The sequence below is a fragment of the Oncorhynchus nerka genome, linkage group LG28 (genome assembly GCF_034236695.1).
Source record: "Oncorhynchus nerka isolate Pitt River linkage group LG28, Oner_Uvic_2.0, whole genome shotgun sequence".
Lineage (NCBI taxonomy): Eukaryota > Metazoa > Chordata > Actinopteri > Salmoniformes > Salmonidae > Oncorhynchus > Oncorhynchus nerka.
The window spans coordinates 32328167-32353056 of record NC_088423.1 but is presented as its reverse complement, the minus strand read 5'-3'; the positions used below and the strand labels follow the sequence as shown (position 1 = coordinate 32353056).

Below are 24890 nucleotides of genomic sequence, written 5' to 3'. Positions count from 1 at the left end.
CTTTTACTGTAAGTATTCAGATCCTTTGCTATAAGACTCGAAGTTGAGCTCAGGTGCATCCTGTTTCCATTGATCATCCTTGAGATGTTTCTACAACTTGATGTGTGTCCATATGTGGTACATTTAATTGATTGCACATGATTTTGAAAAGGTAGACACCTATCTATATAAGGTCCCACAGTGGACAGTGAATGTCAGAGCAAAAACCAAGCCATGAGGTTGAAGGAATTGTCTGTAGAGCTACGGTACATGATTGTGTTAAGGCACAGATCTGGGGAAGTGTACCAAAAAATGTCTGCAGCATTGAAGGTGCCCAAGAACACAGTGGCCTCCATCATTCTTAGTTGGAAGAAGTTAGGAACCACCAAGACTAGAGCTGGCCGCCTGACCAAACTGAGCAATCGGGGGAGAAGGGCCTTGGTCAGGGAGATGACCAAGAACCTGGTGGTCACTCTGACAGAGCTCCAGAGTTCCTCTGTGGAGATGGGAGAACCTTCCAGAAGGACAACCATCTCTGCAGAACTACACCAATCAGGCCTTTATGGTAGAGTGGCCAGACAGCCACTCCTCAGTAAAAGGCACATGACAGCCCTCTTGGAGTTTGCCAAAAGGCACCTAAAGGACTCTCAGACCATGAGAAACAAGACTCTCTGGTCTGAGGAAACCGAAATTGAACTCTTTGGCCTGTGTCACATCTGGAGGTAACCTGGAGGAAGCATGTGGGTGTCAGCATCATGCTGTGGGGATGTTTTTCAGCAGCACCTTCTGACAACAAACCACACACACAGTCAGGAAAATGCTGGAGTAGCTCCGGGACAATGATCTTGAGTGGCCCAGCCAGAGCCCGGACTTGAACCCAATTGAACATCTCTGGAGAGACCTGAAAATAGCTGTGCAGCGACTCTCCCCATCCAACCTGACAGAGCTTGAGAGGATCTGCAGAGAAGAATGGGAGAAACTCCCCAAATACACGTGTGCCAAGTTTGTAGTGTCATACCCGAAGAAGACTCAACGTTGTAATCGCTGCCAAAGGTGCTTCAACAAAGTACTGAGTAAAGGGTCTGAATACTTAGGTAAATGTGATATTTCTGTTTATTTAAATAGATTTGCAAAATTGTCTAAAAATCCGTTTTTGCTTTGACATTATGGGGTATTGTGTGTAGATTGATGAGGGAAAAAAACAATTTAACATCTTTTAGATTAAGGCTCTAACGTAAAAAAAAATATGGAAAAAGTCAAGGGGTCTGAGTACTTGCCGAATGAATGTATTCTTAATGGTAAAACCACTCTGCATTTGACCTTTACAGTAGCACGTCAAGTCCTGTCTGGATCAAACTCTTGATAAAAAATGTTATATATATATATGTATGTATATTAGGAGAACAGAATTCATAAGTCCTTACGTTTTTTTATTTTATTTTTATGACATGATAGAAGCAGAAGAAAAGAGACAGAGTTGTGCGTAGGGCTCATGCAGGGAAGTATATGGCTCCGGTCTATCCAGAGGTGAGTTTTACCCACTGAACCAGACTCTGATCCACAAACTCTTGATTCTAACCAGATCTGAAGCGAAAAGACAACCTAATTAGGAGAGAGGATTTTTTTCATATTTTAATTTGAATCCAATAAAGCATTAGGACCGTGCAGACATATCTCAACCATCACAGATGCACTGATCTTAAATGTCTGTACACAGTGTACACTTATATTTATAGCCTCCAAGTAGGTTAATCCTTGTTATGTAACATTTACAACTTGGAGGGAAGACATTTAAATGGTACTCTCCCTTACACCAGGCTGCCTCCCCCCTCAGAGTATGTTGTCATATCAACCTACATCAATGTTTTCACATTCTATACTGGTCTGGTACCCTAGGGGTAACCAAGCCAGCTCCAGGCAGTAGGCTACTTTGAAATGCAACCAGAAATGGCAAGTTTATATATGCGACTTCAGTTGTATATCAAGAAACAAAAATTGTTACAGTGTGACAATCTATCTCTGTGAATATTTCGGTAATGACTTAAAGGCTGCAGATATAACGCTTTATTGCTAATAGAATGTATAAAGGAAGAGGTTAACAGATAAACATTTCTGTCAAGAGCTAGTAGGTCACCGACTGACATCATCCTCCATGCAAAAGTTCTGCCATATCAGCACAATACATGTAGTCATTAGCCCATGTCATGAGTTATAAACCAATGCGATTCCATATCCATGAGCCAACATCGTGTTACACAAACGCTCAGTCAAATCTTCACATCTGCCAGCACTATCCACACAAACAAACACACGGCTAGTTGTTACTACCTTGCATGATGTAACCAGGGACTATAGATAAATAAGCTTGCACTAAATATTAAGCTTGCACTGAATGTTGTGCAATGCATCAAATGCATGCATTAATATTGAAAATTGCATGCAGTCTTTGCTAATAATGCAAAACCAAGCGTGCATGAATGATCAAATTCCACGTATCACGGAAATCCATTCAGCATTCTTGATTGTTCGTTAACTGCACTGTGGGGGGCTGTATGGGAGACACTTAAAGGGATGTACATGTGTACAGTGAGGACAGTCGCAAGGGAGAGAGGGGTCCCTACATGAGTAGGTTTATGGAGCTGAGGCCTCTGCATTCCTGACATGCATGGTTCTGCTTCAGTGAGCTGGTGACCCTGATCTGAGCGCACCCAGGAGGTCATTAGTGGCAGCGAGTAACAGACACACTGTCTCTGCACCAGTAGGGGTGGGCAGTTTGCATTGTGTGGAAGGCAGGCGTGGAGAACACACTGAAAAGCGGGCTTGGCTGGGGGCTTTTAGTGCCCTGTGTCTGTTCAGGTTGAGAGAAGGAACCCCTAACAGAGCTGGGAGTTTTCAGGCTCCACCAGCAGCCATCATGGAAACACTCCCCTCCTGTCACATTCCTGGACAGGCATAGCATACGGGCTGAACTGGGTTTGCGGCACACTGCTTTAGTGGCAATCCAGAACAGGGTAGTGTCAAAAGGGGCCTTTTCACTGGCTCTCTCATCCATTGGTAATTTTTTTTATAAGGATTCTGTTTCCTGTGGATCAGGTTTGGTGTAGGAAATGTCCCGGAACGTTTTCCAACCACCCTCCTGTTCCGTGCTCTAATGCTCACAGGCACCAAAGACAATAAACCGTCTTAAAGAGAAACATGTAGACTAGAGTGGGCACAGCCAATGGGTGCAGGTGCAGTCAAAACACCTGGGCAGTGACTGCAGGTACGACATTCTGATCTCATCTGCCATTAGTCAAATCCCAGGGTTAAAATGAACTAGCAGTCTGTCTGTAGAGGATTCATTTTTCTTGAATGAGAACTGTGAAGCAGGAGAGTGGTGCTGGTTCATCATTTGACCCTGGACCGACTCTCTAACACTATTTGTTTCAATTTTTTATTAACCCATCTACCCTCTTCATTTTTCTGCTACATATACATACATTTTACATACATGGCACTTTTATATAAAGCAATCACATAACAATAATACATTACCAAACATAAACTCTTTAATCAGTCACTCTCAGCCCATCATCATAGACCAGCCTGGTTTGGTTTCTATGTGCCATATATTTTTCAATTGTTCTGTGATGTTTTACATACATTTTAAACCTTTCTAATCATATAGATTCCACAGATTGTGAGCTAAAGATGAAAAACTTTCCTACGAGTATTATTATATTATTTATTGATGGAGTATGGCTTTCCAAATTGCCCAACACTACTAACCAGAAACAATCTACATAGGGGCAATAACATAATAAATCTAGTGATTATGTTTCTTCGCAGCAAAATCTACAGAGCTGAGATTGTTTTATGCCCCATATATATATATATATATATATATATATATATATAGCATTCTGTTGGTGGCAAGAATTTTGTATAATAATTTCAATTTACAAACTTAAAGTGTTGAATCAAGTGTTGTTCTTTTGTGCCAGTTCATAAACCATGTGCCTTGGAATCAATACATAGAAATTCTCTTCCACACTGTATTTAGACGTCAGACATTCACTGACAAATTGTATTCAGATTTGGAACCAAACACTGAGATCTCTATTGAGTCACAAGTGGAAAAGTCATTTGCGTAACACTTCCGACAAAACAGACAGATGTTGTCTAATGAAGGGAATGTATAGCTTAGAAAAATAAAATCATTTTGTGGGATAATTTTAAGTTCCCAGTTTGTGGAATGCGCTATTTTATCTTCTCAAATGCATTCGATGGAGATGCAGTCGGGCAGCAAGACATGATGTACAGTTATTCAAGAGTGAACTTGAGTAAAAAGGTCAAGTGTGTCCAACACAGTGGTGGCATTGTCCACTTCTCTTACGTACTGGCAGGCAATCAGATTATGATATCAAGTGGTCTATTCCAATCCACATTGAGAGTAAAGCAATACAGTTAGTGGTTGGGAGTCACGTGATAACAAGTTGTTTGGATGAAAGTGCATAAAATAATGAGTAATAGAGGAAGCAAAGGGAATTCAGACAATACATTTTCTGCAGAAAAGCTTTCTTTTTTTTCACCATTTCCATGGGCATTGGGGTGAAAGGTGATAACATTTGTTGGCATCACAATTACTCCCTCCCTGGGAATGGTTCAAAGTGTACTGTGTAGCTTTTTCCCCCTTCATCCAATGTGACAGCTAAGCTTTCATAGCATATCTGAGGCGTGGGTTGTTCGCTCAGGGCTAGCACCAGTTTTCACACCAGCTGTGGCCCTGTTAACACCCCACAAAGAGCTTCTTTCACCACTTGTTAGTCCACCTCTAGGTAGTGTAGACATTTTGGGAAGCACAGCTCTATTCAAACAATAACACCTGGCTTTAAAAAAAAAAAAACATCCACAAGAGCTCAACTGATTTGGATGACATTCTGTCAAAGCAAGTTGAGGAGACTAAACTGCTGGATTTAACCCTAGATAGCAAGCTGTCATGGTCAAAACATATTGACTCAAAGATTGCTAAAATGGGAAGAGATCGGTCCATGATAAGGTGTTTCTCTGCTTTCTTGACATCTCAGTCGACCAGACAGGTCCTTCAGGCTCTAGTTTTGTTGCAACTGGACTACTGCCCAGTTGTGTAGTCACCATAAAGAGGGACATATGGAAATTGCAGTTGATCCAGAACAGAGCAGCACGTGTTGCACTTACACTGAACAAAAATATAAATGTAACATGCAACAATTTCAAAGATTTTACAGTTCATATAAGGAAATCAGTCAATTTAAGTCAATTAGGCCCTTATCTATGGATTTTACATGACTGGGAATACAGATATGCATCTATTGGTCACAGATACTGTGGTGTATTGAGAAATGTATTATGTGTAAATGAGTTTAGATGTAAAATGGTTGCAAATAGCCCATGGGATTTGTATGCAGGGAATGAGTTATTTGAATTAACAAATGACAATGAGTTTGCGTTATTGCATTGGAGTGATTGGATTATGAGATGCAAGGGCGGTAAAAGTTCAATGATGTATTGGAGAGTTGGGCTGAAGACACTGTAGAGAGTATTCGACTATAATGTGTTAAGGAGAACATTAAATAAATCTGTTCTGTCTGTTATAAGTACGCTTCGGAGTCTTCAGTAAAAGAAACCCAGCATCTTAGGATGCAACAACTGGCGACGAGGATAACGGAATTCTGAGGCAAAATCTTCTTGAAAGGGTTTGGAGGGGGAGAGTATCTGCGGGGAGCAGCACGTTTTCTAAGCAACAATCTCAAACAGCGCACTCTAATCCAGTGAAGGGGACAGCTGGAGGTTAAAGTGAAATGTGGTGCTCAGGTGTTACTACTACCTCTATTAGTGTCAAACGGGAAGGGTCCCAGCTAATGGGGAGGAACTGGATTCAGCACCTCAAATTAGATTGGTTAAGAGTGAACAATGTGTCAGACTCAGTTGCAGCAGCTGTGTGATAAATATGCAGAGGTGTTTAGTAGTGAACTGGGTGTGGTAAAGGGAGTTAAAGCCAAAACTCAAGTGTCAGAGAAAGCTGTTCCAACGTTTTGTAAGGCTAGACCTGTGCCTTATACACTCAGAGAGGCAGTAGACAAACAGATTACAGAGCTAGAAAAACAAGGAGTGATCACACCCATAGAATACAGTGAATGGGCAGCACCTATAGTTTGTGTTCCAAAGACAAACGGGGGCGTCAGAATATGTCATGATTACGAGGTGACTGTAAATGCATGGGTGGATGTGGACCAGTACTCCTTATCAAAGACGCAGGACTTGTTTGATCTAGCCGGGGGTAAACAGTTCAAAGTTAGGCCTTACACAGGCCTACCAGCAAGTGGAGGTAGCTCAAGAGTCAAAGCATTTCCTGACTATAAACACGTTGAAGGGTTTTTACCAGATGAATAGACTGCCTTATGGAGTATCAAGCGCTCCAGCTATATTCCAATATATTATGGACCAATGTATTACAGGATTTACCTGGGGTTGTGTGCTTTCTAGATGGCATTCGTATCACAGGGAAATCGGCGGAGGACCACTTACAGAATGTAGAAGCAGTGTTGAAGAGCTGCAAGAGCTTTGGTTAAGAGTAAACAGGGACAAGTGTGCGTTTTTTCAGTCTAGTGTCACTTAGGTCACAGGATAGACGAACAGGTGCTACATCCAGTGCAGGACAAGACTGAAGCCGTAGCAAAGGCTTCAGTGCCAACAAACGTGACAGAGCTCAGAGCATATCTGGCTTTACTTACCTACTATGGCAAGTTCATGAAGTATCTCTCTACTCCCAACAAACCTACGACAGAGCTCTTACAGAAAGATAGGGGGGGCAATCCAAACTATCGAGTGTCATTTTTAGATGTACTTCCCATTTTAGCTAAGGACATAGCCAGGGAAACTACCAAGGACAAGGGTTTGGCAAAAGTGAAGCACTTCACACTTACAGGGTGGCCTAACCATGTTACTGATCCTGAACTAAAGCCTGATTGGGGGAGAAGGGATGAGCTTACTGTAGAAAGTGATTGTGTGTTATGGGGTATGAGGGTGGTGGTGCCGGCTACTCTACAGAGGGATCTACTGAAGGAGCTACATGAAAACCACTGGGGAATGGCAAAAATGAAAGCTCTTGCAAGGAGACACTTCTAGTGGCCCAGGTTAGACTCAGACATAGAAGACATGGTAAGAAGATGCCAGGTGTGTCAGTCTAATAGACATATGCCAAACCTTGCACCAGTGCATCCTTGGAAATGGCCTGAGGCCCTGGCAGTGCATCCATATAGACTTTGCTCAAATGGGAAAGCACCTCTTCTTAGTAGTTACGGATGCATACTCACGCTGGCCTGAAGTAAAGTGTGTTAGTAATTCTTCAGCTACACGGTAGAGACACTCCGGGGAATGTTCTCAGTCTATGGGTTAGTTGAGGGGTGTGTTTCAGACAATGGGCCATAGCTTGTGTCAAAAGAGATGGAGACATTCTTCCAGTTGAGTCGGCTCCGTATCATGCAGCTTCAAATGGCAGAGCAACTTGTACAGAATCTGAAACAGGCTCCAGAGAAGGACAAGTCATCAGGACGGTCTGTACAGCATAGTGTGGACAACTTACTAGTTGCCTACAGGAATATGCCACATGCCACAACTGGAAAAACTCCAGCAGAGTTGTTCCTAAAACGACAGGTTAGAACAAGGTTATCACTGAATAAACCCAGCTTTTCAGCTGACATGCATAACAGGCTGACTACACCGCTCGCATACGTGCACGAGCGTTGCAAAATACATTTAGAAATCTATATTATTAAATTATTGCACCCACACGCCAACGAGCGTCTGCATTGTCAAGGGCTAAAATATAAGTCAGTTCTATTTCTGACGCAGATCGTGCTGCAAGTTCTGCCTCTCCCATCTCCTCATTGGTTTATAGAAGCAGCTACCCACGTGCCGTCTCCTCATTGGTTATACCCACGTGGGTGACTGAAAGACGAATGAGGTCAGTGGCAGTAATGCACCTAATTTATGAAAGCTGAAAATCGCAATATAAAGCCAAGAGAAGAAAAAGCCTAGAAGGAGGAGAGATGACCTGAAATGATTCGGTTGACCGTTTTGTGTCGATTGTCGGAGTAGAGGACTTTGTGCATTTCAGGTACAATAACAACTCAATGTTTATATCCCAGGACAAATTAGCTAGAAACAGCAAGCTAGCTAAATAGGACAAATTAGCTAGCAAGTGCAAGCTAACTAGCTACATTGCCGTAAACGTTTAGTGACAGGCACTCATACAGAGACACAGATTGTGCCAGGCCCTGAGCCTGAGGGCCCAGAGCATCATGAGAGGCCAAAATATGGTCAGAAGGCCTCCGGACCGATTGGATCTGTAAACAGGTTGTATATGAGTTAATAAGTGGAAAAACTGTTTCGGAAAACCCATGATATTCATCAAGGATGTTTTCAGAGGAAGTGAGAATATCTGGGGTGTGGTGTATTGAGAAATGTATTATGTGTTAATGAGTTTAGAAGTAAAATGGTTGCAAATAGCCAATGGGCTTTGTATGTAGGGGTTGAGTTATTTGAATTAACAAATGATAATGGGGTTTCCGTTCTTGCATTGAAGTGATTGGATTATGAGATGCAAGGGCAGTAAAATTCCTGGAGAGTATTGGAGAGTTGGGCTGAAGACACTGTAGAGAGTACTGTAGACGACTGTAATGTGTGAAGGAGAACATTCAATAAATCTGTTCCGTTTGTTATAAGTACACTTTGGAGTCTTCAGTAAAAGAACCCAGCTTCTTAGGATGCAACATATACCTTTAAAAACAAGTATGGGCATAGATCAGAAAACCAGTCAGTATCTGGTGTGACCACCATTTGCCTCATGCAACACGACTCATCTCCTTCACATAGAGTTGATCAGCCTGTTGATTGGCCTGTGGAATGTTGTCCCACTCCTCTTCAATGGCTTTGGGAAGTTGCTGGATATAGGCGGGAACTGAAACATGCTGTTGTACACGTCGATCTAGAACATCCCAAACATGCTCAGTGGGTGACATGTCTGGAGAGTATGAAGGTCATGGAAGAACTGTGATTTCCAGCTTCCAGGAATTGTGTACAGATCCTTGCGACATGGGGCTCTGCATTATTTACATTTACATTTAAGTCATTTAGCAGACGCTCTTATCCCGAGCGACTTACAAATTATCATGCTGAAACACGAGGTGATGGCGGCAGATGAATGGTACGACAATGTGCTTCAGGATCTCGTCACGGTATCTCTGTGCATTCAAATTGCCATTGATAAAATGCAATTGTGTTCGTTGTCCGTAGCTTATGCCTGCCCATACCATAACCCCACCATGGGGCACTTTGTTCACAACGTTGACATCAGCAAACCACTCAACCCACCATGTGCCATGGAATCAATACATCGAAAATCTCTTCAACCCTGTATTTAGATGTCAGACATTCGCTGACAAATTGTATTCGGATTTGGAACCATTCAAGCAGCTGGCACACAGTTCGGACACAACACAAGACATGCAATCAGAGGTATCTTCACAGTCCCCAGGTCCAGAACAGAGGCTGGGAAACACACAGTATTAAAGAGCCATGACTACATGGAACTCTCTGCTACCTTAGGTAACTCAAACTAGCAATAAAAACAGATACAAAAAATTGATAAAAGAATACCTTACGGCACAACGAGTACTGCGAAGAGACAGCCATTTTTATATATCTTGTATTGTAATTCTGTATTTATTGTATTATGTAGGTGGGTGGCCTTGCACGAATCCTTGGCTTGTGCAAACCGGAACGGCTCATAGGTCAGAAGCCATCTCCTCTTTCGTGAGGCAGCAGGAGATTATATAGTATTATGTATTTTTGTTTTGTTTCCTGTTTGGACCCCAGGAAAGGCAGTGGCTAATTGGGTATCCCAATAAATACTTCTACTAAACAGAAATGGCACAGAACAGAATAAATCATCTATATAGTCATTCAGTCGATCTGTGCCACTTGAGAGCTGCAGTGGCCTAAACAATTAATACTTGACAAAGGGCAAATTGCACTGATAAGTGTGAAGTAGATCATGACAATTCAGAAATATATAATGAATATGGACACGCACACATCCTCAGACAATATACCAAAGACCCATTACCAGAATCGAACTCCAATTAAAAATCACTCTTATAAAAATCATTGCAACTATGTGTGAGAAATTGATCTGATAAACCAAGATACAATTTTAATGTGATTTCATAAAGACTGGAATAAAAACAAAACATATGAGACCAATGAAATAGTCACGCTATAATTTTGAGTTGTATCCAGGATAGGTGCAGTGAAATGTGTTGTTTTACAGGGTCACCCACTGTAGCAAATTAGAGTTAAGTGCCTTGCTCAAGGGCATATCGACAGATTTTTCACCTTGTTGGCTCGGGTATTCAAATCAGCAACCTTTACTGGCCCAATGCTCTAACCGCTAGGCAATATGCCACCTCAAGCAACTAGTCAGGCATTTAGAGCAAAATAACTGTAGCAACTGTGTTGCTGCTTTGAGGATGCTCTGTATATGGTCTGTATTCTGGCCTGACAGAATAATCACTTTACAACTGTGCAAATGATCCATTGGAAAACAGCCTAGTCAGTTGCTTTCCAAGCAGCACTGAGGATATAACTTTCAGTACTGTTTAGCTACTGAATGAGTCATCCAATAAGGAGATTTTTAGGATAAAACTACAGTCTGAGTAAGTGGTTCTAAGTGGTCTAAGGCTGTGTTTACACAGGCAGCCCAGCTGTAATATTTTTTCTACTAATCAGTCTTTTGACCAATCACACCAGATCGTTTCACATCAGATCGTTTTCAGTGCTATTGGTAAATTAAAAAATATATATCAGAATTTGCCTGCCTTTGTAAACTAAGGGGTTTCCTAAAGAACATAGGTAATGTTGGCCATCACTCTACTGGAATGTTATCTAGAGCAATTTTCTACAAATCTGATCATTGGAACCCCCAGAGCATTCAGGCTTTATTTTTCCAGCCCAACTAATCAAGGGCAGGCTGATTCGTTGAAGCAGGTGTGTTTATAGTACAACCTCTACAAGGCCCCCCCCCCCCTTACCCTTGTAAATTTGCCGATTTGTAAGTTAAGATCTGTCTATATTCTTTCCTCAAAAGTCACTAGAAATAAGCATTTAAAAACAGTTTTTAAACATGTCAGAGGCCTTCCTACACCCCCTGTCTAAGCCTACTAACACACCTGATTCAACTAATCAGGTGTGTTAATATATACTGGAATGAAACACAAAATTCAAGCAGTCTGAATACTTTCCGAAGACACAGTATTTTATATATATATATACAGTTAAAGTCGGAAGTTTACATACACCTTAGCCAAATACATTTAAAAACTCAGTTTTTCACAATTCCTGACATTGAATCCTAGTAAAAACACCCTGTTTTAGGTCATTTAGGATCACCACTTTATTTTAAGAATGTGAAATGTCAGAACAATAGTAGAGAGAATTATTTATTTCAGCTTTTACATCTTTCATCACATTCCCAGTGGGTCAGAAGTTTACATACACTCAATTAGTATTTGGTAGCATTTCCTTTAAATTGTTTAACTTGGGTCAAACGTTTTGGGTAGCCTTCCACAAGCTTCCCACAATAAGTTGGGTGCATTTTGGCCCATTCCTCCTGACAGAGCTGGAGTAACTGAGTCAGGTTTGTAGGCCTCCTTGCTCGCACATACTTTTCCAGTTCGGCCCACAAATTTTCTATAGGCTTGAGGTCAGGGCTTTGTGATGGCCACTCCAATACCTTGACTTTGTTGTCCTTAAGCCATTTTGCCACAACTTTGGAAGTATGCTTGGGGTCATTGTCCATTTGGAAGACCCATTTGCGACAAAGCTTTAACTTCCTGACTGATGTCTTGAGATGTTGCTTCAATATATCCACATACTTTTACCTCCCTCATGATGCCATCTATTTTGTGAAGTGCACCAGTCCCTTCTGCAGCAAAGCAACCCCACAACATGATGCTGCCACCCCCGTGCTTCATGGTTGGGATGGTGTTCTTCGGCTAGCAAGCCTCCCCCTTTTTCCTCCAAACATAAGGATGGTCATTATGGCCAAACAGTTCTATTTTTGTTTCATCAGACCAGAGGACATTTCTCCAAAAAGTACAATCTTTGTCCCCATGTGCAGTTGCAAACCGTAGTCTGGCTTTTTTATGCCTTTTTGGAGCAGTGGCTTTTCTTCCTTGCTGAGCGGCCTTTCAGGTTATGTCGATATAGGACTCGATTTACTGTGGATATAGATGCTTTTGTACCTGTTTCCTCCAGCATCTTCACAAGGTCCTTTGCTGTTGCTCTGGGATTGATTTGCACTTTTCGCACGAAAGTACGTTCATCTCTAGGAGACAGAACGCGTCTCCTTCCTGAGCGGTATGACGGCTGCGTGGTCCCATGGTGTTTATACTTGCATACTATTGTTTGTACAGATGAACGTGGTACCTTCAGGTGTTTGGAAATTGCTCCCAAGGATGAACCAGACTTGTTGAGGTCTTGGCTGATTTCTTTTCATTTTCCCATGCTGTCAAGCAAAGAGGCACTGAGTTTGAAGGTAGGCCTTGAAATACATCCACAGGTACACCTCCAAATGATTCAAATGATGTCAATTAGCCTATCAGAAACTTCTAAAGCCATGTCATAATTTTCTGGAATTTTTAAGCTGTTTAAAAGGCAGTCAACTTATTGTATGTAAACTTCTGACCCACTGAAATTGTGATACAGTTATAAGTGAAATAGTCTATAAACAATTGTTGGAAAAATTACTTGCGTCATGCACAAAGTAGATCTCCTTACCGACTTGCCAAAACTATAGTTCGTTAAGAAGATATTTGTGGAGTGGTTGAAAAACGTGTTTTAATGACTCCAATGTAAGTGTATGTATAATTACGACTTCAACTGTACATACACAACCGGTCATTCCAGGGTCTTTATTATTTTTTAAAACAATTTTCTACATTATAGAATAATAGTGAAGACATCAAAACTATGAAATAACACATGGAATCATTTAGTAACCAAGAAAGTGTTAAACAAATCAAAATATATTTTATGAGATTCTTCAAAGTAGCCACCCTTTGCCTTGATGACAGCTTTGCGCACACTCTTGGCATTCTCTCAACCAGCTTCATGGAGGTAGTCACCTGGAATGCATTAATTAAAAGAAGGTATGCCTTGTAAAGTTAATTTGTGGAATTGATTTCCTTCTGAATCAGTTGTGTTGTGACAAGGTAGGGGTGGTAAACAGAAGATAGCCCTATTTGGTAAAAGACCAAGTCCATATTATGGTAAGAACAGCTCAAATAAGCAAAGAGAAATGACAGTCCATCATTACTTTTAGACGTGAAGGTCAGTCAATCTGGAAAATGTCAAGAACTTTTAAAGTTTCTTCAAGTGCAGTCGCAAAAAACACCAAGCACTATGATGAAACTGGCTCTCATGAGGACCGCTAAAGGAAAGGAAGACCCAGAGTTACTTCTAATGAACGTATTCTCTTCAGCAGTGTTACCAGCCTCAAATTGCAGCCCAAAAAAAGCTTCACAGAGTAAAAGTAACAGGCATCTCAACATCAACTGTTCAGAGGACACTGCGTGAATCAGGCCTCCATGGTCGAATTGTTTCAAAGAAACCACTACTAAAGGACAGCAATAAGAAGAGACTTGATTGGGCCAAGAAACACAAGCAATGGTCCTTTGGTCTGAGTCCACATTTGAGATTTTTGGTTCTAACCGCCGTGTCTTTGTGAGACGCAGAGTAGGCGACGGCTGATCTCTGCATGTGTGGTTCCCACCGTGAAGCATGGAAGAGGTGGTGAGATGGTGTGGGGGTGCTTTGCTGGTGACACTGTCACGTGATTTATTTAGAATTGAAGGCACACTTAACCAGCATGGCTACCATAGCATTCTGCAGCAATACGCCATCCCATTTGGTTTGTACTTAGTCCCACTATCATTTGATAATGACCCAACACACCTCCAGGCTGTGTAAGGGCTATTTGACCAAGAGGAGAGTGATGGAGTTCTGCATCAGATGACCTGGCCTCCACAATCACTTGACCTCAACCCGATTGAGATGGTTTGGGATGAGTTGTACCGCAGAGTGAAGGAAAAGCAGCCAACAAGGGCTCAGCATATGTGGGAACTCCTTCAAGGTGAAGCTGGTTGAAAGAATGCCAAGAGTGTGCAAAGCTGTCATCGGGGCAAAGGGTGGCTACTTTGAAGAATCTAAGATCTATTTTTATTTGTTTAACACTTTTTTGGTAACTACATGGTTCAATATGTGTTATTTCATAGTTTTGATGTCGTCACTATTATTCTACAATGTAGAAAATATAAAAAATAAAAACCCTGTGTCCAAACGTTTGACTGGTACTGTATGTATGTATGCATGCATTTTTTGTTGTTGTTGTAGTAGTATTTCACCCTCTTTCTCCCCAATTTTGATATTGCCTCATTGCTGCAACTCCCCAACGTGTTCAGGAGGCAAAGGTCGAGTCATGCGTCCTTTGAAACATGACCTGCCAAACCGAGCTTCTTAACACTCGCCTGCTTAACCCAGAAGTCAGCTACACCAATGTGTCGGAGGAAACACCGTTCATCTGACAGAGGTCAGCCTGCAGGCGCCCGGTCTGCCACAAGGAGTCGCTAGAGCGCGATGAGCCAAGTAAAGCCCCACCCCAGCCTAACCCTCCCCTAATCCGGACAACACTGGGCCAATTGTGATACAGCACGAGATCGAACCTGGGTCTGTAGTGACGCTCTAGCACTGCATTGCAGTGCCTTAGACCGCTGCATCACCTGGGAGGCATGAATTACTATCAACATGAATTAAATGAATGAAATACAAATCAGATTTTTAAATTAAACACTCATCTCACACTTCCATTTTCTTTATGGTCCTCTTCACTATTCAACATTTGCTCTCAACAACACTCACAGGTAGCCCAGGGTGTCTTTTTTTACTCAATGTCTTAAAGCTTCGGTCAGGATATTATGTTGCAACATTTACGTAGGCCTACCTCGTTTCTTATACCCAAACTCCGATCCAGACAGGCCTATATGCCTAGGATAATTCATGTCCCACGCTGAGTCGCCAAACTCATTGGAGAGTCTTTCAATAGACATTGACCTATAAAGTTAGTGACAAATAATAGGGCAAGTATAGAACATTTGCATTTAATTTATTGCAGACTATACTGAAACGGAAAATTAGTTTTTGTTTTCCATTAAAAGGTGAAAATACATACAGACCGCTCCTTCACAATGAGGTTGGCATTAAGAAACATTAGTGTAACAAAATGATGCCTTTAATGCAGCAGTTATGGGGCAAAACATAAGAGTCTAATTACCCCATTATGTATTGACCCTGCATTAGGTCACCGTTTTCTACCTACAAATATTACTCCAGGTAGGAACGGCTGAGCTGACCATCTTGTGATTTACCAAGGGAATAATAGTTAATGTAATCAAACATTCAAGTCCTATGAGTACGAAAGTCAATGAATGGTTTAAAGCACACAAAAGCCATAGAGCTCTTCCACGATTCCCAATCAGAAGAAAAATGTTAACTGGCATATCATATACAGAACACATGCCTACAGTTAATTTCAAACTCATTTGCTTTTTGAAGAATAGTACAAAAAAATATAGAAAATCCACCAAAGGTCAGAATGTATGTCCTGGTCCCATCAAAATAAATACCATAATATATTCTCTCTCTGAATATCCCACTTCTATACCTTTTGTTCTAAACATCAGGGTCTGTACTGGCTGTACTGTGATGGGAGAGGGTTGATTCCAAATCGCTGTGGCGCTGCGCCTAAGGCAGTTCTGAAACCTTGTTGTGGTGAAGGCATCCCTACACCCATTCCCAGGTTCATACCCATCCCCAGCTCACTCCCCGGCCGGGCTAGGTTTTGGTTGAGCATGTTGGTGTAGGGGGAGGCTCCGTAGTTGAGGCCCATGCTGTAGGGCCTCTGGGGCTGGGTGCTGGGAAGCACCATGGGCTGGACATGCCTCCCTGGGGTGTTGAAGGAGAACTCTGGCGGTGGGCTGCTGAGTTTGGATGGGGTGGAGGTGAGCCGGTCCATGTCCTCAGAGGATTTGGGGGGAGGGGGGACAAAGCTAGACAGGCCCCCGTGGTCAGAGGGGCTGAGTGTGCCGGCTGGGAGCACTCCGGCCATGAGGGAAGGCCGGATCCAGTCATCCTTGAAAATCTGAACCGTCAGCGTGGACACGAGGGGGAAGAGGCGGTTGGTCACATGGGCCAGCACCATCTGCTCGTTGGCATCCCGGCGTATTCGAACATGGACAGAGCCAGCCTGCACACAAAGCCGGTGGAGGAGACAAGGAGTTAAAGAGTCAGTCTGCGTGTTCACTCCACATTCTCTCTCTCCCTTTCTCTCCCTCTAGCTCTACTAGGGCATACAATCTGGAGAGAACAGTGTGGCAACAACCCAGAACTTTGTGACAACAGCACAGCAGCAACACCACTGTATAAACTTAGTCTACACAGGAATTTACGAGTGCAGCCAAGAAGCTGGTCTATTTATCGATATGACAGCAGTGATGCTGTAATTGCGTAATGTTACCATTACATTATACTGCTATTATGCAGAGTGCAAATAAGTGTTATTTCATTGAATGAGATTTAACGTAGCAGCAGAACAGACAGAATCTGTATTGAAGTCATTCTACGTGAAGCAACATTGTTAGAGCCACAGTCTGAATAATTCACATCTCAGGCGTTTCAATGAAACCCGAATGACTCCATTTCTGTCTTTATGCCATATTCCCTGCATTGGAGTACGACGTGACTACTGTCATCTTTTTGTGTGACTACTCTGTCTTCACAATGGGAATCAAAGAACATGGCCTTGCTTCTCCTAGAGGCAGAGCAAACAGAGCGTGACGCATTACACTAGGAGTCTGCTGGGTATAATGAGGAGACAGCAGGGACAGAACGATGATGACGTACCAGAGAGCCAAAGCCCACTGTCCAGAAGTGTTCGTTACGGACCTCCAGGACCCCATCCAGAGTGGAGACCTGATGGAAGACAAGTACAGTTTTACACACATACGTACATACAGTCTAGAGGTCTGCTCCTGCCCGCTCCCGCTGGCTTTCTGTCTGACTCCCACCCGCTCCCGCAATAACTGGTCCCGAACCCAACCGCAGTCCCGCAATGTTATTTTAGGCGTATGTGACGCGGCTTACTTGCCAGCCATGGTCCCAGCAATTCTGCATCCTATAGGCAGTATCAAAAATACCTAAGATTCTTATGTCACATGGCCCATTATATTAGGCTAACGGTAGGTATTACGGGGCTATATCAACCAACAGGCTAGATGGAGTTTGAAGAGAGCAGTGTGAACACTTGCACTTTCTCTTGAGATACATTTTATAGCCTACCTTTAATGAGCAGGACAATTTTCAGATGGGACATATGGGTGATCAGTACTTATTTCAAGGCAATGTAGTAAACTATCGTATAAATCAGATTTAGGAAGTACATTTCCTTGGAAATGATAACTGCCCCATCATTCTCCACACATGCATAGGCTATAGCCTTCTCTATTTAATTGAGACCACATGCCCACCTGATCTTGCACATATGGATACTGAACCTGAAGCAGCAAAAATTATGAGCGCGGACACTTGCACTTTTTCTTGATCTACGTTTTGCATATAGGATGTAGCCTACCTTTAGGAGCAGGACGATTTGCAGGCAGAGACAAATAAATGGGTAATTCATATTTATGGAAAAGGCGCAATGCTCACTCACGATGGTAGCCTTTTCAATTATAACATTTTTTGATTGCACCTGGACTCACATTGGTTGAGGGCCCTACACTTCTTTCCATTATCAATATTACTTTCCAGACACTGTAGTAAACTATAGCCTAATCATATTGATATTAATTTCATTTGGAAAGATACCTGCAACGTGTAGAGCCCGATATTAAAATCGGCCGATATAGTTTTTTTTAATGCTATATCGATTTAATTTCCCTAGAGTAAAACAACGGGAAGATATAGCGGCAGATGTTTTGTCACACAAAAAAAAAATTTCAATCAGTTTTTGACCCCCAAAAATATATCAGTCGGGCTTTAGCCACGTGATTCTCTGCCCATGCATAGGCAGCCTACTCTACTTCACTGAAACCAGTGGCGCACATGATCTCGCACACCCAACTAGGAGAGGAAGGCTACTGAACTTGAAGCAGCGAAATTCTGAGGGTGTGTGAAAAACGTGACAAAGAGGTGCTTTTAATTTAATAGGAAGGCAAACAAAGCACAAAGATGTTCGTTTCCAAATAACCTGCGGGATCTGACCGCATCATGAAAAATGCAGACCGCGCCACAATCTCTGTAGGGGTCTAACAGAGTCTCTGCCATGAGGGAACCAGTATAACCTGACCGTGTGACCAGTCCCAGTCAACGCCCATGGTCTGAAAAAACTATAACTGGCTCTAGTTATAATATTGCTAGAGTGGCACAATAGGATCCCAAGGGGCACAATATATGTTAAAACATGTTATAGGGAATCATTGCAAGTTGTTGCACAATGTGAAATACATTTCAATAATATATACATATAAAGCACAGAAACAGAAATTGGCTTCAATACACATGGTACACGCAACACATTTCAACTGCCTTATTTAGAGAGTGCAACGTGCTTGAAAAAATAGGAAAGAGGTCAAAAGAGGACAACCCTCAGCAAACGCATCACTGATTGCCATTAGGAGCAAAGATGAGAGGTTCCCATTCGGCTTCCAGCACGTTGCCCTCCACAACCATGGCGCCAAACAACTCCAGAGTTGGACCATCAAAATCATTATTGAAATGTTTTCTGTGAACGGTTTGATCACTGTGTAAATATCCCGTATTATGTAAATAATTTACATGTATTCCACTTCATATGGCTCGTTATTAACATTGTATTTCATGTCTAACTTTAGCTCCATTTGGACATTACATTACACTTTGTTGTGCCGATGACGTGGATGTCACAATTAAGGCAGCCCCCCGTACCTCTCTGATTTAGGGGTTGGGTTAAAAGCGGAAGACACCTTTCAGTTGAATGCATCCAGTTGTACAACTGACTAGGTCTCCCCTTTCCCTTTATTGTTAGGATTATCTCCTCTCCACAATTCACTAGGGTTGTCCTCATTGCTTTTGTCTAGATGGAGTACAACTATGACCGAAAGTCACTTTTTGTAGCAGGTTAGGAGAGCATTTTAGCTAACCCCTTTCCTAATTCACCTAACTTGCTACGTTAATTCTTCAGACCCGTTGCCTAAGTTCTACTAACCAGCTACAAAAAAGTAACTTCCGTAGCTGTATACCACCTAGTTAAAACCGTCCTTAATTGACCTCCCATCCTATTTCAATAGTTAATTAAACAAAAACATCACCCCCACTTGAGTGCTCTTACCTCTCTGAGCAGTTTGTCAAGCTGACCGATGACATGGGAGGGAGTTGTCTAAAGAGAACAGAACACAGCCAGGTGTGAGTCAGTGTCTCTGTTCAAAACACAGTGCTCCAGAAAATCCACAGAAAAACTATTTTAGAATTTCTTTCATTAGTCCACTGTTGATGCAGTCCCAAAATGTCTCCTGCATCATCATGATGATGTGGCCTTTGCTTCTTAAAAGTCCAATATCTTGAAAGCTTGACTGCTGCTACATGCTAACCACTAGGCTAATGTATTTATTTAACTAGGCAAGTCAGTTGAGAACAAATTCTTATGTACAATGACGGCCTACCAGGGAACAGCCTTGTTCAGGGGCAGAACGACAGATTTTTACCTTGTCAGCTCTGGGATTCAATCCAGCAACCTTTCGGTAACTGGCCCAGCGCTCTAACCACTAGGCTACCTGCAGCCCCAACAGTGCTTCTTCCTTTAAAAGTTTTGAGCTTATGCCACGACCGTTTGTGGTAGATGGTGGTAAATTGTGTCATTCTGGTAACAATGGCTGACACTTAAATGACGTGCTGCAACTTTTATAGGAAGAACCACTGTAAGCCAAACATAATCCGGACAGAACATAACTCAGTCATTCCAAGAGTTTACAGTGTTGAGTTGAGTTACAGTAAAGTTGTGCGATCCACATCACATCCTACAGAGAATCAATGATCCAGTTCAATTTAGACTGTGGACATGTTTGAATAGCCTACCTGAAGGAGCACCTTCCCGCTGTACACACTCATAGGATACATGGTGCCAAAGATCATGAGGCCGATGGCCACCGCCGAAACTGTGTCCACAGCATTGTAATTACTAGAGAGAGAGAGAATCATCAGGTACTTCATAATAGATACTATTAGTACGTTATAAAGTTAGGAGCATATAGCTGTCAGGATAGAGCTGGGAGACATGGACAAAAATCCACAATCACAATTGTTATCACAATAAACTGAGTGAATTATCATCACGATACGTTTATAACATCCATGTACACCATAACGGTATTCACAATCATCCATATAACATCAACCATATAACAATCACCAACTCAGTCTTGTGGTTAGTGTCCACCTTGAGATTGGAAGGCTGTGAGTTCGATCCCCGGCCAAGTCATACTGTATAAGACTGTAAAAATGGCACCTGAGGAGTCACTGCTTGGCACTCAGCATTTTTTAATGAACCTTTATTAAACTGGGCAAGTCAGTTAAGAACAAATTATTTTTTACAATGACGGCCTACCAGGGAACATGCATGTTCCGGGGCACAACGACAGATTTGTACCTTGTCAGCTCGGGATTCGATCCAGCAACCTTTCGGTTACTGGCCCAACACTCTAAACACTAGGCTACCTGCCGCTCACAGTCCTTAATACCTGCCGCATTAAGGAGATAGATTGAGGGTAAGGTCGTGCGATAGACTAGCTTTTGGCTCCTGCCCTATGAGCGGCTGGTACAAGGCTATTTCCATATAAGCAGACTTATTTCATTTCAAAGTTCACATTTCTCTAGTATAGGCAACTTATCATTATGAGCGATATCAGCAAATGCCCACGATAAGTGGTCGGTGTCGATAATTTTCGGTTTATCGTCCCATCTCGATGTCAAGAGTTATGGAGGTTGATAAGTAACAAGAGGGATGTCAAACACACATCAGGTCGATATGAGGGCTTTGTGGGAACACAATTCAGAGTACACATTATTCCTCAACAATATTTATTTATAACTTCCCCGAATCCACTAACTAATTCCATTACACCATGTCGGAGGGGAGGACTTACTTGATCTCAATGAGCATGTAGGTGATGCAGAGTGAGAGAGCTCCGGCCACGTTGATTAAGACAAAGGGATTCATACGAGGCAGAAGGACACTGCTGAGACCAGGGATAATCCCACACAGGCTGAAAACATACAAACACAAAAATACAATTACTATACTGAGCCATTCAGCCCTGCGGTGATGCTCCAAACGTGTCTAAACTGGTTAGAGTTACTGTGACAACACACATTACCAAAGTGACAACACACATTACCAAAGGCCAACCAAAGAAATCACACAAACAATCCAAGACAGGGACTCACAGAAAGCACCTGTAATATACACATCTTCTTAAAAGGTGAAATATGAATAATGCTGAGACTAAGTGATTGTAATAACAATCTACTAGACACAAATATAAATGCAAAACATTTAAATGATTTTACTGAGTTACAGTTCATATAAGGAAATCAGTCAATTGAAACAAATTCATTAGGCCCTAATCTATGGATTTCACATGACTGGGCAGGGGTACAGCCATGGGTGGGCCTGGGAGGGCATAGCCCCCTTGGGGAGCCCACCCACTGGGTAGCCAGGCACAGCCAATGAGAATGAGTTTTTCCCCACAAAAGGCTTTATTACAGCCAGTTTCATCAGATGTTCAGGTGGCTGGTGTGCTCACTGCGCTGCCAGACTCCAGAGGTGCAGTCAAATTTAAATATGCTCAAATCATTGGTCACATACACATGGTTAGCAGATGTTATTGCGAGGGTAGCGAAATGCTTGTACTAAACCATTGTTTGTAACATTACAATGCCGTCACCATCGACGATGGCTGTCATACATTGTTGATACTCCGAGTCGGTATTCATGTCATATGAAAGAATTCCCCTCGACCACGACCACAAATTTTGGAAAACAAACGTTCTTCATCGACTTTTGGTTATAAGGAAATAACAAAACATGCTGAAAAGCTGCTGTGTTGTTCAATGTGTGTTCAGAAAGTATTCACATCTCTTGACTTTTTCCACCTTTTGTTGTGTTACAAAGTGGGATTAAAATGAATGCCATTTCTCATCAACAATCTACACAAAATACTCTATTGTAAAAGTGGAAGAAACATTTTTTTTTAACTGATGTTAGAATTTATGAAATATGAAACACTAATACACAATATACATACACAAAAGTATGTGGACACACCGTCAAATTAGTGGATTCGGTTATTTCAACCAAACCCGTTTCTGACAGGTGTATAAAATCGTGCACACCGCCATGCAGTCTCCATAGAAAAACATTGACAGTAAAATGGCCTTACTGAAGAGCTCAGTGACTTTCAACGTGGTACCGTCATAGGATGCCAACTTCACAACAAGTCAGTTCGGCAAATTTCTGCCCTGCAAGAACTACCCCGGTCAACTGTAAGTGCTGTTATTGTGAATTGGAAACAGCTAGGAGCAACAATGGATCAGCTGCGAAGTGGTAGGCCACTCAAGCTCACAGAATGGGACTGCCGAGCGCATAAAAAAACGTCTGTCCTCGGTTGCAACACTACCAACTTGTCACTACCAAGTTCCAAACTACCTCTGGAAGCAACATTGGCAAAATAACTGTTCGTCGGGAGCTTCATGAAAGAGGTTTCCATGGCCGAGCAGCCACACACAAGTCTAAGATCACCATGCTCAATGCCAAGCATCGGCTGGAATGGTGTAAAGCTCGCCGCCATTGGACTCTGGAGCAGTGGAAACGAGTTCTCTGGAGTGATGAATCACGCTTCATCATCTGGCAATCCAATGAACAAATCTGGGTTGGCGGATGCCAGGAGAACGCTACCTGCCCCAATGCATAGTGCCAACTGTAAAGTTTGGTGGATGAGGAATAATGGTCTGGGGCTGTTTTTCATGGTTCGGGCTAGGCCCCTTAGTTCCAGTGAAGGGAAATCTCAGTTTCAGCAGGACAATGCCCCTGTGCACAAAGCAAGGTCCATACAGAAATGGTTTGTTGAGATCGGTGTGGAAGAACTTGACTGGCCTGCACAGAGCCCTGACCTGAACCCCATCGAACACCTTTGGGATGAATTGAAACGCAGACTGCGAGCCAGGCCTAATCGCCCAACATCAGTGTCCGACCTCACTAATGCTCTTGTGGCTGAATGGAAGCAAGTCCTCGCAGCAATGTTCCAACATCTAGTGGAAAGCCTTCCCTGAAGAGTTGAGGCTGTTATAGCAGCAAAGGGGGACCAACTGCATATTAATTCCCATGATTTTGGAATGAGATGTTCGTTGAGCAGGTGTCCACATACTTTGACCATGTAGTGTATATTCTTGGGCACCAACACTTCAATGTATTATTTTACAGACAGATGGATGTATGCATTCATCCCGTGTTCTCTCTACGTGGTGTGTTTTTAGATCAATTATATTTTTGGGATGTGCTTCGTCCTGTTCATAAATGACCAATGTCTGATCTAATTCAAATGGCTAGCCGTTCATTATGCCATTGTGATACAATTCATGTGTGTCGCTTTTCAGCATGTGACTAAAAGAAATACATTGCTCTCATTTCACAAAAAGAAAAACGAGATCCCTATAGTGAGTGGAACCCCCTCAGGATCTTAGTTGTGTGGTGATGAGGCAGTGTGCATGCTTTACAGATCAGTTATTTGTGTTTAATCAGAGATGTTAATGCAGTGCATTAGGAGGTGTAACCCATCAGAGTAAACATGATGATATGATATGAAGGGATGTGCTGTCAACACTGGGGATCGCAGTGTTTGAGACCACACATCATACTCATCAGCATCAGTAGGGGGAGTAGAGGGCAATGAGTTCACTCACATTTAGCCAGTGTTAAATCATGACATTTAGCCCTGTTTTTTTTATCTGCAGTGATGTATTCAGATCTTGGCATAATATTATTTGAAATAGGTCATGATTAGATAAATACTGAGAAGATGAATTCTATATAGTGTTTTTAAACTGCATCCCTGTCCAATGTCAACCTCTTATTAAACATGTATGGATACTAGTCCACTGATGTCCAACAAGGACACAATAAAAAAAAGAGGCATTATCTTTAAAAAAAGAAAAGAAAACCCATTAACCTAAAGAAGCCCGACCTCCGGTCACTTAATTTGAAGCAGGATTTACAATCCCAATAATCTCCTAAATCTCCCCGCTGCATTGATATAATTTGAGTACTAGGGACAGGGTCGTGTGATTCCACGACCGTCTGTCTGCACAGTCTGTGCGTCCGGCGTTGCCTAGAGAGAGAGAGAGAGAGAACGAGAGAGAACACTGTGTGGATAGAGGGAGCTTTGTTCCAGAGTGACAGTTTGCATAATCCCACCCACTGGAGACAGAAATTGTGGGATTACGGTGAGACATACAAACACTTGATACGATGTCGGTCGGCTATAAATACAGGCTAAACGCTGTTGCCCAAATAATAGTACACAGTGGACTAGCTCCGAGGGTTATATAATGTCTACCCACCAAACATCAGGGAGGGTGGTGAGGCCCAGAGGCACGGATGACACGATTAAAGCAGATAATGAAACAATGAGTCAAAGTAGTCCGGGACATCCTGTCCACTGTGCCTTCTATTCAGAACAATCAGAACT

The 24890-nt window shown here is 42.3% G+C and overlaps 1 protein-coding gene across 2 annotated transcripts in view; it reads right to left on the bottom strand.

Moving 5' to 3' along the window:
- Window positions 1-15203: 15203 nt before the first annotated feature.
- LOC115113140 (zinc transporter 6-like) overlaps window positions 15204-24890 on the bottom strand; it is a 92353-nt gene continuing 82666 nt past the window's right edge. For both annotated transcript variants that reach the window (XM_029640437.2, XM_029640438.1), the window contains 5 exons: window positions 21291-21410; window positions 20224-20326; window positions 19481-19528; window positions 17017-17085; window positions 15204-16360 (listed from right to left, as the gene is read on the bottom strand). In XM_029640437.2, coding sequence (XP_029496297.1) covers window positions 15794-16360; window positions 17017-17085; window positions 19481-19528; window positions 20224-20326; window positions 21291-21410 — 907 coding nt within the window. In that variant the 3' untranslated portion in view covers window positions 15204-15793. The remainder of the gene's footprint in view (window positions 16361-17016; window positions 17086-19480; window positions 19529-20223; window positions 20327-21290; window positions 21411-24890) is intronic.